The 16,343-nt window shown below is 45.5% G+C and overlaps 1 protein-coding gene across 1 annotated transcript in view; it reads right to left on the minus strand.

Moving 5' to 3' along the window:
- The window catches only part of Dlgap2 (DLG associated protein 2), a 112,206-nt gene that overhangs the window by 45,487 nt on the left and 50,376 nt on the right, over window positions 1-16,343 (minus strand). Inside the window, exons 3-4 of the mRNA XM_055608427.1 lie at window positions 7,960-8,107; window positions 2,654-2,873 (exon numbers count right to left, since the gene is read on the minus strand). Of these exons, the coding sequence (XP_055464402.1) occupies window positions 2,654-2,873; window positions 7,960-8,107 (368 nt within the window). The remainder of the gene's footprint in view (window positions 1-2,653; window positions 2,874-7,959; window positions 8,108-16,343) is intronic.

Below are 16,343 nucleotides of genomic sequence, written 5' to 3' on the forward strand. Positions count from 1 at the left end.
GTGTGGATTTTTGGAATGTGCAGTGTGCCTGGTAAGAACGATTTACTGTGTACATAAATCAGAACTTCAGCCTGAGTTCGGTACTGATTCTTATATTATCTCTGTGAAAATCTGTTCTATTTCTATTCTCTCCATAACGACAGCTCTAAAAACAGCAAAGCCATTTTCTACCACATAATTATTGTTTCAAAGCCTTTCTGAAGACCATGAAAATGCTTAATTGTTCATTTGCTTGCAGGAGGCACTCAACAAACATGAGTGGGAATGTGTGATCACCTTCAAAGGGGTCACCTTTTGATTTTATTACTTTTTTTGAGACAGGGTCTTACCAAGAACTTCAGGCTGGTGTGGGACATACTCTGTAACTCAGGTTGGCCTAGAACTCTAATCTTTCCACCTCAGCCTCTTGAATGCTGGAATGAACTGACTATCAACCCTTGCAAGGGTTGCCTTTCAGTGTAGTGACTGTTAATCTCATCCCTTCCCTAAGCATTTTTTTTCATTTTTTATCTTTATTTTTATTAATTACAGTTTATTAACTTTGTATCCCCCCTGTAGCTCTTCCCCTCCTCCCCTCCCAATCCCACACCCCCTCTCCCTTCTCCACCCATGTCCCTCCCCAAGTCCACTGATAGGGGAGGTCCTTCTCTCCTTCTTTCTGATACTAGTCTATCCGCTCTCATCAGAAGGGGCTGCATTGTCTTCCTCTGTGACCTGGTAAGGCTGCTCCCCCCTCAGGGGGAGGTGATAAAAGAGCAGGCCAATCATGTTTCATGTCAGAAACAGTTCCTGTTCCCATTACTATGGACACTGAACTGCCATGGGCTACATTTGTGCAGGGGTTCTAGGTTATATCCATGAATGGTCCTTGGTTGGAGTATCAGTCTCAGAAAAGACCTCTGTGCCCAGATATTTTGGTTCTGTTGCTCTCCTTGTGGAGCTCCTGTTCTCTCCAGGTCTTACTATCTCCCCCTTCTTTCATAAGATTCCCTGGACTCTGCCCAAAGTTTGGCTATAAGTCTTAGCATCTGCTCTGATACCCTGCAGGGTAGAGCCTTTCAGAGGCCCTCTGTGGTAGGCTCCTGTCCCGTTTCCTGTTTTCTCCCTAAGCTATTAATTAGCTCCATTTCCACATGGAGGTAGAGGGTGAATGGCAATCTATGACATCACTGAGGCAGAGGAGCACATGACCCAGGACGTCTGAGAGAACAACCAGAGACTGTAACTGCCCTTCTCAAGGATTCCATGTCTTTCTGTTGACATGAACAGCTCTGTCTGCTTCAAGTGTCATAGATGTGGGCTGTGTCCTCTGCTCTCCACAAGGCTGCCATGAGAACAGAGTGCTATGTTCCAGTGCTCATCGCTCACCAAGGCCTGAAGCTCATGCTTCAATGCACTGCTAAAGGCCCTGTTGGGGGGCCACCAGAGCACACGAGAAGGCAGTGAGTTTCCCCTGCGATTGTAGCAGCGTATTCATCATGCTCTCTGGATACATTACTCATTGTTGTTACGACTACTGAAAGGCTTACCAACAGAGTCAGAGAGTAAGCAGGCCCAACATCTCCCCAAGGTCAGCACAGGAAAGAGACTCGAATCAGTTTATTCCTCTGCATGCTCCAGCATGAAGTACTCTCCCCTAGAGTGCAAATGACAATGCAGAATGCACCCCAGGACAGAAGGTCTTGTTTGTTGTTACTTGGCAGTGTGTGGGGCCTTGGGTCTTGGTTCACGTTAGCCCTGAACAAGGGGGCCTGTTGTGAGCACCTGGACTGCTTCCTTCGGAGCACTTGTCCTTCTCACCACCTCCCCTACTTGTCTTCTGGATCCTCACGTTATTTAATATGGACAAAGTCTGTTCTGTTCTGTTTCTCCTTGGGACCGTACTTTAAATTCCTTTGCTATGGGCCCAGCAGTTCGAATCTTAGGCTATCTGAGACACCTCAGTTTTTGACACTGGGATGTTTTACAGCCTTTTTTCCCAGCCTTCACCTGGAGCGTGGCAAACTTTTACTGCTTGCTGTGTTTTATGGGTTTCTCTGGGCCATGTATATTCATCGTGATATATAAATAATAATTGTGCAGTAAACTAGTGGGCAGTGGGGTTTGGTCTAGGTGGTAAATCTTCAAGGTGTGGATATGGTTTTTCATAAAAACCAAGGGAAACTGTGACATTGAGGCCTCCAAGCTTAAGCCGACGTGGGGGTTTACACTAACCACTGACTGGCTTTGTCGTGATGAAGCACAGTTATGGATCTGCCACTGAGTGGCAGTGCCTGAGGCTGGGCACCGCAAAGCCACCGCAGGGCTCACTGCATAGGCTCCCCAACTCACTCCAACCTCTCCAACGCCGGCATTAAGATGCAAGCGCTACCCTTATGTCAGCACTTACATTCTTGTCGGCTGTAACGAAAGTTACACCTGACTGTTTAAGGAACCTTGACAATGTATGGAGTTCAGTTTGAGAAAAAGACAAGGTCATCTTTGAAGGAAATGCTTTGGAAGGCTATCACGACCGCCATTATGTGATGCATGGTAATTTCAGTGAGTGCATTTCACCTGTGGTGAAGGCGGGGCATCAGCTCCCTTCCGGGAAAAACCCTTAAGCACACCTGTAGGTTTCCTGCTAGGTAGGTGAGAAAGGACATTCTGTTACCTGCTGTTGACCTGATGGTTGAGGTCATGTTGGAGGGCGTCATCACGGGAATACATTCATCGTCTTGGGAGTAACCTGCTTGGATGGCTCGAAGGTAACTGTGACTTCTCGTTCGGAAACACCCAGGAAGGTCAAGGGCATCCATGGCCTGAGATTCAACTTCACTGAAGACTGATTCACACACCGACTCAAACTGCCCGTTAACTTCTGCTTCACTCATCTGGAACGGCAATAGAACACGTGATGCCAGGGTCCATCAGGGTGATCACAACATGTCACACAAGAAACAGGGACGAAATGCACTCACGGTACTAGGTCACAGCTTTACATTTTCGGCACCAGGAAATCCGCACCAGGAATCCATTAAGCTTGGGGATGGCTTCTTAGGTTATTTCTTACAAAACAGGAAGGTACATAGCTAGCTACCTACCGGTGATGGAAGTTCTGTGGACTCACCAGGCTGACAGCCATCAAAAAAGACAAGGGGACAGGGCGGGTGAAAGCCTCCCGAAACATCTGGTACCAAGCCAAGGTCTGCACTGCCAGTCATTCCTCCTTCCCCACTGACCCTTTCGCCCTCCCCAGCTACCTACCGCTCGGGCTGACTCTGGGTTGGAGGCTGTAGAAGTAATAAGCATACACGTTCAAGAGCGTCAGCTACTTTTAGTTCATTTTCAGGACGTGAGAGTCAGCTGCTGCTCATTGTCATGGAAACGGATCCCAAATTTGGCAGAGGCATTCCTGCCCTCATCACCATTACAGCATCACAAGCAGAGTCAGGGCGGGGAGGACATGGCTGACTGTGAGGAGTTCTGTATGCATGAAACATGGCACATTGACTTAAATCTCAGGCCTGAGTTTCCCCCCCCCCCCTATTAGCTTGAGATTTGCAAGTGTAGCAGATAATAACTTTTCAGCTTGTACCTTAAGTTGTGCACTTAGGTTCACCCAAGGAACCTAACTTTTCCAAATGCTCTAGAGGAAGCACTGTGCTGGGCCCATCAGCCCAGGTGGGCTCACAGGCTCAGTGGACATGGGCTGGACCATTAGCTCAGCCACAGGGCCACCCCTTAGGGCTATGACCCAAGAGGACATGTTTTTCCTGATGAGTCCTGATGGTGATGCTCACATACACATATCGTATACTGCTCCTGAGCTGAAACTAGAGATTTTGCACTGAAAATCAATGAAGGGAGCAAGAGAAACAAAACCATGTTGAAGGATTAGGAGGGAGAAGCATGAGCATGGAGGATTTTTAAGTCTAAGAACTTAAATGGGGCTTGTGAACTCCAGTGCTGGAGACAAGAGGCTGAGAGCCCAGTCTGCTGTTCCTCCTGGGGAGTTCCTCCCACTTCACTGACTCGGTTTTGGCAAATGACTTCTGAGATGTTGGCAGGACCTGGGACCAACTGGAGAATGGGCATCTAAGCATGCTCCTGGGGGACTGTGTGAGCAAGCTCCTGGGGGAAGACTGTCTTGGTTGTGTCAATTGAGGTGGGGAGACCTGCCCACTGTGGGTGGCACTGTTCTCTAGTTTGGATCCTGAACTGTATACACAGAGAGAAAGGGGGATGAACAGTGGCAGGTACTCACTGCTGTCCTTTCCTGGTTGTGGACACGATGTGACCAGCTGCTTCAAGCCCCTGCTGCCCTGACTCCTCTACAGTGACAGGACCGTGCCTGGAAGTTGTAAACCAAAATAAGCTCTTTCCCTTCAGGGGGCTTTTGGAAGAGGGCTTTATCAAGGCAACAGGAAAAAAAAAACCTAAATTATACCCACCCTTTAACTTCTCATGCACTATGGGTCTCTCTCTCAGGTGTGTGTTTCCATATTGACACACACATACAGACGGGACACTGATCAGAGGCATGATGGGGATCTCTGAGGTGGTAGGCAGCCAGAGTTCAGGAACACAGAACAGCACCTATGCTTTCTATCTGTTCCCCTACCTTCTCCAGTTCTTCTTTTTGTCCCATCTCTCAAACCGTGGCCTTAGTGAGGACCCGCATTATAGATCTGGTGTTTATCCTCAGTGCCTGATGGACACAGGCAGATCTGTTTGTCTGAGTCTCAGTCTGCCATTCTTCACCTTGGTGCTCTCCTACCACATCTTCCTGGTTGCCTGCGATGGTGGAGTACTCAGCATTATGTCACCACACACAGCTGTCTGCAGCTGCAGTGATCAAGCTTAGAGCAGGTTCATATATGGGGCTTTCCATTGTCCAGACGCCACTTCCCTTCCCAGGCGGACTTCCTAGACTGCTCTCTAACTGGGCCAAAGGCTAATATTCTAATATTCTTTTCCAAGCTCCTCCTTTCTCCCCAGTTCAGAGTTTGAACAGGCTGCCCCTCTCTGTTGTGACCATCTCCACTGCCTCGGCTGACAACCACACACCTTTCTGGGATGTCACTTCACCCCAGTCTACTGGGTAAGATTCCCATGCTTCCCCAGACCAATGACATCTTTGTTCCCAAGATCAGGAAACTGGATCCTCTCTGTCCAATGCCATGTCCAAACCATATTCCATCCAGTCTTCTCCATCCCTCCCCTTTCTCTCTGTCTTCCAGTATCACCTGCACTCCCAATACACACAAACAGCTGACAATTAAGATTGTTTTCTCTTTTTGTTCTTTCTGGTCCACTGCAGCTGGTCTATCAACAGCTTCTCAATTCTTGGATCATGCTGGCAGACAGATTAAAGGGAAGATATTATTTTAAAAGTCTGTCAAAGAATCAAACCAGTTATAACAATGGAATGGATCAGAGCATGGCTGATCATGAAGGCTTGTGATATCAGCTAGAGACAGACATCTCAGAGGAGACAAGTTATAGCATGTCATCATGAAAGTCTCAAGTCACAACAAGTCAGTGCCCAGAACACATGGCTGCAACATGCACAAATCTGGAGACTAAGTCTACCTCAGGAAGTAAGCTAGTCCCAGAAGGACCAATGCTGAATAATTACATTAGCAGCAGGTATCTTAAATAATACAGAAAGTAGTATAGGGTGACCGTGGACTGGAGAAAGGAGATAGGGATTCAGTTTGGGATGATGAGAGCATTCTGGAGCTGAATCATGGTGATTAATCTGACAGTGTGCACTGGGACACAGTTGAAATGAGACATTTCGAGTTATGTGGCTCTATTATGTAACAACATTCTGTCATCAAGAGCACCAGGAAGTTCTTAAGAAGTAAACAACTAACAAAGTCTCAGGAAGCTCCTGAAATTTATAAGACTTACAAGACCACTCAGATAAGTTATATTAGCAGTAAGACTTCTGGGGAAAAGAAACTTTTCAACCTACCAAGCTGACTTCAAAGTGTGCATAAAGCTCCAGGGAGACAGTGTTCATGGGGCAAACTTAGGCTGGGGTAAACTTTTTAGGAATGGAGTCGTCTTTCAGCTGTCTGTGCCCTGGTAAGTAATTCAGCTTAATACATTTGTTCCTCAAATTGGACTTTGGCAGAATTGAAGGGTAAACTGTGGGTGCCCTGGAGTGCAGAGGAGACTTTTTCATTTCAGATGGGCATAACCCAATAGTTTGTGGTTCTAGGTCCTTGTCTCAAAAAACTGAAGAATAAATTTCATGGACAAATGATGGGTGAATGAGACTGAAAGAGGATTTTTTTATTACTTTAAAAAGAAATTTAAAAGGAGATAGATTAAAGATTTATGGCTGAATTCATGATCCTTCTGCCTCAGGAGTTACAGGCATGTGCCACTATGCTTGGCTTCATACCCAATTTTAAAAATTGTGTTTGGAAAATGAATTGAATTAACAAAAAGGGAAGGTGTTTCCTTTAAAAGATGCAAGTCTACTTCAGCAATCCTTATTCTGAGGTGGGAGCGGTTACATTGAACACTGACTTTACCGGACCTGAGGGGACCTTCCAAAGGCATCTTTGAATCTTCTATGTGAAAATGGGGAGTTCTTTTGGTGAATCAGGCCACCACAGTAGAGCCCAATTCCCGGGATTTGAGCGTATTCTAATATTGCAGGAATGGTGGGTATGGACACAGAGGTATCTGTCCAGTTGGCCTATGACTGAGGACGTGTACAACATGGAGTTTTGAGAGCTAAGTTCCCACAGTCCTGACCTCTAGAACACGGACAGTTCTTTCCATGTTAGCTTTTAAAAAAACCTTTGCAAATGGCAACTTGACCTAGTTTCTAAGAGGAAAGAACCACTAAGGTAGGATAAAGAGGTAAAACCTCAAATTAAGGGTAAGATACCCCTCCTTACACACACACACACACCCAGCAGTTAGAGAAAAACTTCCTAAAAAGAAGGGATTATAGGAAAAGACTCATGGCCCCTGGCTAGTCCACAGGCATTCATGGCACTGCCCATAGCCAGGGGGATGTCTTACTGCCTGAGTTACATAGCATAAATAAATAAATACTGTGTATCATTGTCATAGCAACAACATACATTGTTGTTACTGAATGTATACAGGACTCTTTCCTCAACAGTATCCTCATCCACTGACTCCTTGTTATGCAAACTGCATAGAAGAAGGACTCTGAGCCCAGGTTCTTCCATTCCTTGACAAGAAAATCATGAGTAAAGCTAATGGTAAGTATAAACTGTCATTATTCTTTAAAAAATTTTAAATTTTAATTATGTGTTTTTGAGATGAGGTCTTGCTGGTGGCCTGCAATCCCTTCTTCTCCTACCCCAGCTGCTTGTACCCTGGGATGGTTGGCATTTAAGTTTTCTTTTTGCCAGCGGTTCCCACTAGTAAGCAGGTGTTTCATTAAAGCTTAGAAAGTCAGTTTCTATCTGCTGCATGTCCCAGGATGCACAGCACCAACAGTACCTGCTAGTTGTTACTCTATGCTGTTTGGTTTGTTTACCCAGGTGAGGAAACCAGGGCCTCTCCCTCTGCTGGGTCCAAACTCTACCATGCTGTGATGACCCTGGTTCCTGCTTTGATACTCTGTGCTTTGTGAGAAATAAGGCCTGTCACAGGAGCAAGTGGCAACCAGTTCTTCTTTCTGCCATGCCAGGCTGTTAGAAAACCAAAGCCAGGCAGGTGCCCTCTGCTGTGTCCTACTGCAATCTGTGACAACCACTAGGCCTTGGAGTCCTGTTTGGAAGATGTAGCCTAAGGCAATGAGGCTGTTTTGTTGGAAAAGGAGGAAAGCCCATGCTAACTAAGGAGAGGATAGTGCCTGTTCCCTGCAAGGGAGAGCTGCCCAGAGATGCCTGCGTATTGTCTCCTGATGGGAGCCTCTTTCTCCAGCACAGCTCCGGAGGCTGCACGCCACACAGAAAGGAAGCACAGAAGAGGCCCCACCTGGCTCACACAGCTGGCCTGGCTCAGGGTGCTCACAGCCCGCATGTAGCTCTGGTTTCTGGACCGGAACTTCGGGGAGTTGTAGTTGACTGATGGGTCCAGGCTGTGACCGACAGGCACCTCAGTGGCAGCTTGCAGGTAGCTCTGGCTACAAAGACAGAGAAAAAAAGAAATGTGGTCTTAGAGCATCCGGAGAAGGTGGGGAGGACATGGCTACCAGCAGACACCCCAACTCCATGCTGCGGCTGGTAGGACCAGCTGACCATCTTTCAATGGATGACTTGACTTTATACAAATGCTATGGTCTTTGCACATACAAAGATGTGAATTTCATCAAAAGTTACAGCACAGGCAATTTGGCAAATGGTTTTGAACTTTTTTTTTTTTTTTTAAGTAGCTAGGCGTTGAGGTTGAGATCACCATTCATTAAAGAGAAAAACAAAACAATAGTGGAAGGCCTCATAATTCAGACAGCAGAAGAGCAAGCTCAGTGCCTAGATTTAAGCCAGACCTCTCGAGAGCCTCATAAAAATATTGCTAGCTTATTGGCAACGTTACATACTTGGAAAAAAAAATAAAGGCACCACTTTAGTTTTATTTTTAAGGTATATCTTTATTTTTATTTCTGAATATGCATGTGTGCCTATGTGGGAATATGAGCCCATGAGTGAAGCTGCCTGCAGAGGTCAGAAGAGGGCATCAAATCTCCTGGGGCTGGAGTTACAGGTGGCTGTGAGCCACCCAGTGTGGTTTCTGGAAGCTGAACTCTGCAAGAGCAATAATGCTCTCAACTGCTGAGCCATCTCTCCAGCCCCTCGCTTCCCTCAAAGTGAGCAGATTATACAATCCAAGCAAAGAGATGCGGCAGGGAGTCTGTACCAGTGGGCCCTCACGAGGACCATTTTCCTCTGAGCTTCTCCAAGAGCAGCACTCTCCAGTTTCCCATCTTGTTGTTTTGTAAAACATTACGGCGTGGGAAATGCTGAGGACTTCAGCAGTTTAGAAGGCTTGCTTAGCCCACATTTCTGGGAAATTTCGTGGCTTTCTTTTTAAATTTTACTGTCAGATTTTCCACTGCACCATAAAAATTCATGGAGTAGCGTGGGAAGACATTATCAGTCACCCCCCCCCCCCGCCGACTTGGAGCAGGGTAGAGCATCAGGTTTGCTGGTGAAGATTATATGTAGAAATATTCATAAATATTAAACAGATTCTGACCCCCCATGCCTGGGCAACTAAGTAAATCCTTTCTTCTTACAGTGACTCTTTATATAATTTGTCTTAGCATTTAGTTCTTTATAAATGGGGCATCAGGCGCAAGTGAGAAGGCTCAGGCACAAGGGGCTGACAAGCCTAAAAGCACAAATTTGATTCCCAAACCCTGCGGTAGAAGGAGAGAAACAGTTCATGCAGCCTGCTCCCTGACCTCCACATGTACCAAATGTCCTCTCCCACATGTAAGCACAATTTAAAACCGGAACACTGGAGAAAACATTTGACTGTATTCAATCAATTTGGCAATGCTTACTAATTGTAGACCTAAAATAATTCTGTTACACTTAATTTTTACTTTCTAAGAAGGTACACTGCATACTCCAGCTCCAAACGACCACCGTCTTCAGGCCTCTTTCTTCCCATTCCTTTGCAATGTCTGATTTCTTACTTGAGAATCTACCAAATGCTCCTAGAGTCTTTTCCATTAGATTTCCCTACTTACTACCATCATCCATATCTGTAGGCTGTTTCTGAGTCTGAGAACCATCAAAAGAACCAGTGTCCCCTGCACCTTGGTGCTCACTGCTCCCAGCCAGTGTCTGGTGCCCTGATGACTGTCAGCTTCACAGCATAGTCAGAAACCCTGCCAATGGCCTCTGGTAGTATCTACGTGTACACTTTCAGCATCCAGAATGTTGGAATTCTGTGCTTCAAATAAAATTTTTAACTTTTTCCAAAGTTGAGTGAGCACCTAAAGAAAAGTTGACACTGCAAAAAGAAGAAAAAACTTACAAAAGCTGTTTTCTTTTAGATAACAAACCCACAATGGTTACCATTTGCTACCAACTATCACAGCAGTATTCACAGGCATTTAAATTGTTAAAGTAGGTCTAGAGAATGCCCTGCAGGAGTCCATATCTGTGTTCACCAAGAGTGGATGGCAATAGGAGATTCTGAGCCTGTTCTGGCTTGATGCAGAAGTTCACCTTTTAACTCCCAGATCCAAGCTGCTGAATAAGAAGCAGGCTGCTAGAGTCCTGTTGACTGTTACCTCATCTAGCCTTCCCTTGGTATCTGCAGGGAACTGGCCCCAGGACCCTAGGACCCTAAGACACCACAATCCAATACATATTTCCTTCTGCACGCTCTGTTCTTGTTCCATGACTTACATGCCTGGCATCATATAAGTGTCCTGGCATCTGTATATAACCTACTCATTTCCTTCTGTACACCTTAATCATCTTCAGACGACTAACATGCCTAACATGATGTAAATGCTACGTAGCTGTCAGGCATCACTTAGGTGTCATTAGTAAGGCCAAGAGAAGTCTCTGTGCTCTCATCACAGAGGCAGTGACCATAGCAACCACTCATGATAGTCAAGAGGCCATAGCAGGATCTGCCTGCTAGTCATTTCACTCCCTCATGCTAAATTTCTATTGTGCTCTTTGGAACCTCCTGGAATTTTATTTTTGAATATTTGTGTTTGGTTGAATCCATAAATTGGAACCCTGGTAAAGAATGCTGAGTATATTTTAAAAATAGTAATAAAATCCCCTTTAGTCTTACTAGGGTTAACAGTTCTTTTTGAAAGTATTACACTTTACCTTTGTATAACACTGTGCCTCAGACGTCACCATCTGGGAGCTAGGTATGGTGGCTCACTCGTCTTTATACCTCAATATACCCTGGATGTAGAAGCTGGAGAGTAGTTGTAAGTTTGGGGTCAGCCTGGGCAAGAGCCTGTTTCATAAAACTACAAACAACAAAACTCCTAAACAAATAAAGAGACAAAAATCTCATCCCTGGGGACTGAACACCAAGAGCCAACTGTAGGAGGCGCAGTGAAGCCAGGCATGTGCGAGTGAGGGCCCTTTGCTCATCATGGGGTGGCAAGCTTCATGCTATCCTTGGCAAGGCCTTGCCAGTGTGCATCCACGAGAGACTGTCCTGGAAGGCCCCCAACATTTCGAAGTGGACTTTCTTCCTCTTGGCTCGATCAAGTGGCAATTCCTACTTTGTCATCTCAGTGGACAGAATCTTGAAAAATAACTTCCTACATAGTGGGGTGGTGATTCTGGGAACCACGGAAGGAAAGCATTCTGGAGTAGTATCCGGTATTTTTGTTCTCGTGCTCTCACATGAGAGCATCATCTACGCATATGTGAGGCAGGAGTCCCATTCTGGAACACTCTGAGAGAGATAAGTAATCTTCTGATGGAAAACAATGAGCTTTCTAAAGTTTCACTCTTTCCCCCCACTTGCAAATTATTCCAGGTTATTTACTGGATTTTAGGACCACACACCTCATCTGGAATTTCAGATCTTTATAAAAATGAATTTGCATAACAAAATATCTGCCTGTTCAGGCCTTTGAATACAGCTATCAGACCTGTGTAAATAAACTTAAAAAAGAAGAAGAAGAAGAAGAAGAAGAAGAAGAAGAAGAAGAAGAAGAAGAAGAAGAAGAAGAAAAGATCCTCTTTGAGTTACCTTAAAAAGCTGTACAGAATCTACTCAGGTTGTAATAAGGGGAAAAATACGAAAACAAGCTTTTTGTGTTCAATGTATTCATTCCAAACACAGAGGACACCTTCTCACATTTGTAAATGGAACAGGGCAAGAACAGCACCCACTTACCAACAGCCACCGCCTTAAACGGAACATGGGAAGCCATATTAGGTGTGAGTGTGGTTCCTCCCACACAGTGGAAATTCCTCTCTCTGCACGGAATTCCCTAGTCAGTCTCTGTCCTCAGGCCATGGCATCTTTCTATATCTTTTCTATATCTATATTCTTGGTCCTGGCTCAGGGCCTCTGAGAAGACACAGCCTGCGGACACTCCGAGTCGACTTCGCAGGGCCCCACAGTTGTGCTTGTTACTGGCATCTCCCAGTATGCATGCGGCTCAGGAATCGATCAGCTGCTTACCCTGCCCTTCCCTGCCCCCACCCCCACCTGATGGAGAGTTCACAGAGGTCCTGCTCAATGGGTTAAGAGATATGTTCTCTTTCCTGAAAGGATACCCCCCACACACACTCATGATGGCTGTTCTTTGAAAATTGGGATGCACCACATGGTAATGACGCAGTCTGTGGTTCTGGAGTACAGAGCTGCTGGCCATGACGCATGTGTATGTACCTTCCCAGCAGGGAGAACTCGGGGTCAGGCCATGCGCTCCACACCCAATGCTGTGACATGTTCATCAAGACTTGCAACAAGAGTGTCTTGGGCCTGTGGGCTTCAGCTCTGACCAAGGGCACTGTGACAGGAAACCTCCATGGAGCGCTAGCACTGGCTACCAGTGTGCAAATCCTTTGCAGAGGCATCTGTGGAAGCTTCAGAGGTAGCGCTTGGAGCTGGGGTTCCTTTATCTTATGTCAGGCCTAGGTGAGTGTTGGAAGAAGCACCTCACCCTGGAAAGAAAGCTAGCCACGGGGAGTGTCACCATGCAGCAACAGAGAGACTTGTGAGAGATAAGAAGCAGTCTCCCTATGCTTGTCCTTACTGCCCCACACTTATGACTTTAACCCTAAGCCTGTCCTAAGCTTAAGCCTACATCTAACTCTAAACCTGACCAAAACCTTAACCTAGCTCCGAACTCTAAGACCGTCTCTCTTTGCTATCCTCAGGTGCCTCATCTCATCATCTGGTTGTCCTGTTCTCTGTGTGGTATGCTGTGCCTGCTCCCCATTTCCTGTACTTTCTGTTGCAGTCTGAAGGAAATCCTTACAGAGAATCATTTGTCCCATGTAGGGAAATTCTGTAGAGTTTTCATGTTCCATGTGTCAGGAACAGTACAGGATGCTAAAAACATCTGAAACCATAAAGCTACTGGTTAAAACAGGATTCCAGTTGTAGCTGGATTTTGGATGAGAGATGGAACATTTTAAAGTCTAGATGTATCTAGATGTATCCCAAATGTTGCTTCAAATAAACCCCCACATGGAACATATGGAAAGGACAAAAATTAATCATTTTTCTGAAATTTGAATTCACATGGACATCTGGTCAACCTGCAGGAGCTAGGAAGGAAGGAAGATCTCTCTTCTGAAGGAGTTCACACTGTGTTGAGCCTCGGACAGGAACAGCAGCTAATGGATGTCAGTGTGCACTGGCTCAGGAGAAGTTAGTATCAGAAGACTAGAGCTCAGAGGTGCCAGTCAAACATCATCGGAGAGAAGACTGGAAATAGGTGGGTGGTGACCACAGAGACTACTCTAAGGAGTTTTAGGTTTGTGGAAGAAGTAAGATGAATGAAAACCAGCCAATGAATAAAGCAAGAGCGTGCGAACTTTTTCCTCCAGCCAATGAGTTGAGGAAGAGTATGGGAACTCCTGTGTTGGTCCTGGAGGTCAGAATGAGTAAAAAGATGAGATGAGAACCTGAGACATAGTGAGACCAAAGTTAGAGTCACTTCCTACAGGACACTGCTCTGGGGACACTGAGCCCATGAGAGTGACTTGAACTAGGAACTGACTAGATGGACATCAAGTAAGGCAGAGCTGAGATGTTTTGCATCTTCTAGACTTTTCCTAAGTGTGGCAGGCACGTCACAGGAGAGGAGCAGGGCTGAGATTGGACACTGTGGAGCATGGTCATGCTTACCTTTAAGAGTAGGAATAGAGTGCTTTTCTGGCCATACCTCCCATGTACATGGTACAGGTGCAATTTGTAGATAGTGCCGAGTGTGCCCAGGCCACACCAAAGTGGTGTAGGAGAGGTCAAAGGTCTCCATCAAGGAATGATGAAGAAGGAGAAAAGTGGAAGGTGAATGTGTCCTGGAAACCAGTGGATCTTCATGGAGCTGAAGTGACGTGTAAGGTGTCAGACTTCCCAAGAAATCAAGTGGAGAGAGACCAAGGGAGGCCATCATGGGGGACGATCTGGTCATCAGATACTTCTGCAAAAATGGCTACAACAGCTTCAGTCTGGACCAGACTGTATTAAGTACAGGTGGAAAATAAATGGCCTATAAGTGGCTGTTTTGAACAGTTTGTCCATTTGTCAGAGAAGAGGACAAAGGCCAGGGCCATGTGAGAATATCAAGTTCCTTGGGGGTTGAGGCAACAGGAGAACCCTTTGCGATGGTGACAATAGCTGTGTAGACTGGAAGATGCCCAGAGAAGAAAGCACTGCATTGAGGACCAGGATACACCCAGCCAGGGGCTAAACCTGCTTGCAGGGCCCGAGGTGTCAATGCACAGTAGGTGTGTTCTGTATGATCAAGCTTGCAGCTGCTGCCTGAGCATAAGGTGCTGCGTACACGGTGGAATGCTGAGCACACAGTGGAGCTCTGCTTTGATTCTGGACAGTCTGTGGCATCCCTCCCAGCATCCCTAGCCTTAGGGTGCACTTTGGGACCCCTTGTGCAGTTCTTTGAATATCACACGGGAGAATATGTTCACTGAATACTCATGAACATCATGCTTATTGCTTAGAAGGGTATATTAGAGATAACTCTAGGGCAGTAGTTGTACATATTGCTGATTCTGGAAGTTGACTGAGCCGTCTCAGGACACCCCCAGGATGCTGAGGTAATAAGCCTGATCAGAGAGGAATCTGATTTTTGGTTGAAGTTTTGCATGGACATGTGGATATGAGTTTGATCCCTAGTGACCAGGTAAAAGCAGGATAGGTGGAGCATGTTTGGAGCATCAGTGCTGGATTCTGGATGTTTGCTGGCTAAAAAATGTAACCAACTGGTGAGTTCTAGGTTCAGTGAGAGACACTGTCTCAAACAATACAGTGGAGAGAAACTGAGGAGGAATCTGATGTCAACTTCTGGCCCTACAAATGCATACACACACACACACACACACACACACACACCATACACCCCTATTATCTATTTGTCATCTATCTGTCTGTCCGTCTGTCTACCTACCACCTATCTATGATGGAGTATTATTCAGCCATAGTGAAGAATTATATCCTTCAATTTTCAGCAAAAATGGATAGTACTGGAGGACATTATGTTTAATAAAATCAAGCAGATGTAGAAAGAGAAATACCACATGTTCTCTACCTTTCACAGAAGATTAAAAATAAGTCGATTTGGCAATAGGATAACAGGCAGGATACTCAACAGCAAGGTAAGTAAAGGTGGGATCCGTGCATGTGTGACTGTGCATGAAATATCACAGCAAATCCTAGCAAGTTAGACAGCTGATACATGCTGATCAAAATAAAGCAATTAGACACCCTTATCCTTTAAGACTTTCATCTATGTAACAGCTGTTACATATGACTATAACACCTGCCTTAGAGTTGTTTTCAGCTGTTCTTAGATTTGTTTTGATTGGGACCTTGATTCCTCCTTCCTTCTTCTTTCTCTCTCTCTCTCTCCCACTCTTCATCCCTCCATCCCCTCCTCTGCATTCTTTTTTTTCCCTTCCTGACATACACAGTTGGTAGAGGCTCTGGATTTTATTATTTTCTTTTTATGAATGTTTTTATTTACTCTGAGCTATCTTGGCTTGTGTTATTTGGAACAGGTCTGTGAGAGGCTCCAAGTATTGCCCAGGGAACACCATATTTTCATTTCCTGTGGGCTTCAACTGAGTCCTAAACTTAGTTCAGGGATGTACTTTTTTTTTTATCATAGGTATTGGGCTCTTCTCCTATATGGTTCTATTTTTTCTGTGCATCTTTCTTGGCGCCATGGAGGCCTGAATCCCACCCTTTATTATACTAGTCCAATAAGATGGTGGCTTTCTGCTGAAGTCTTAGTCCTTTCTACTTACACCTCCTGAGAGAGAAAATATGCCGTTCGTGTGACTGTGGAGAGCAATGAGAGGGTGGAGCTTCTTCTGAAATGTGAGCATCTTCCACCCCACGCTTATTTTTGTTTTGAACTGGTGTATGTATTCCAGACTTCATCTTCTGTGGGTAAGTTAGTTCAACACAAGCCCTATTCTGGAACCTGATCTAAATTTTTAAGCCATGCTGGTTTTTGTTACATGTTTGAGCAGCTTTGTGTCAGTTACTGGCTGGCTCTCTGTATACTGATTTAGAGAACTCCGTGCTGAGTCCTACCCTAGACCCAGATGCTAAATGATTTCCTCTCCTTGTGGTGGGGAAGCTTTGGCACACACCAAGGCTACGACTGCAAGAAGTGCTTGTGCCCAGGTGCTGACAACTTGTCACACAAAGCTGAGTTAAGCTAT

Source organism: Psammomys obesus, unplaced genomic scaffold (genome assembly GCF_907164565.1).
Source record: "Psammomys obesus unplaced genomic scaffold, mPsaObe1.curated_primary_1811, whole genome shotgun sequence".
Classification (NCBI taxonomy): Eukaryota; Metazoa; Chordata; class Mammalia; order Rodentia; family Muridae; genus Psammomys; species Psammomys obesus.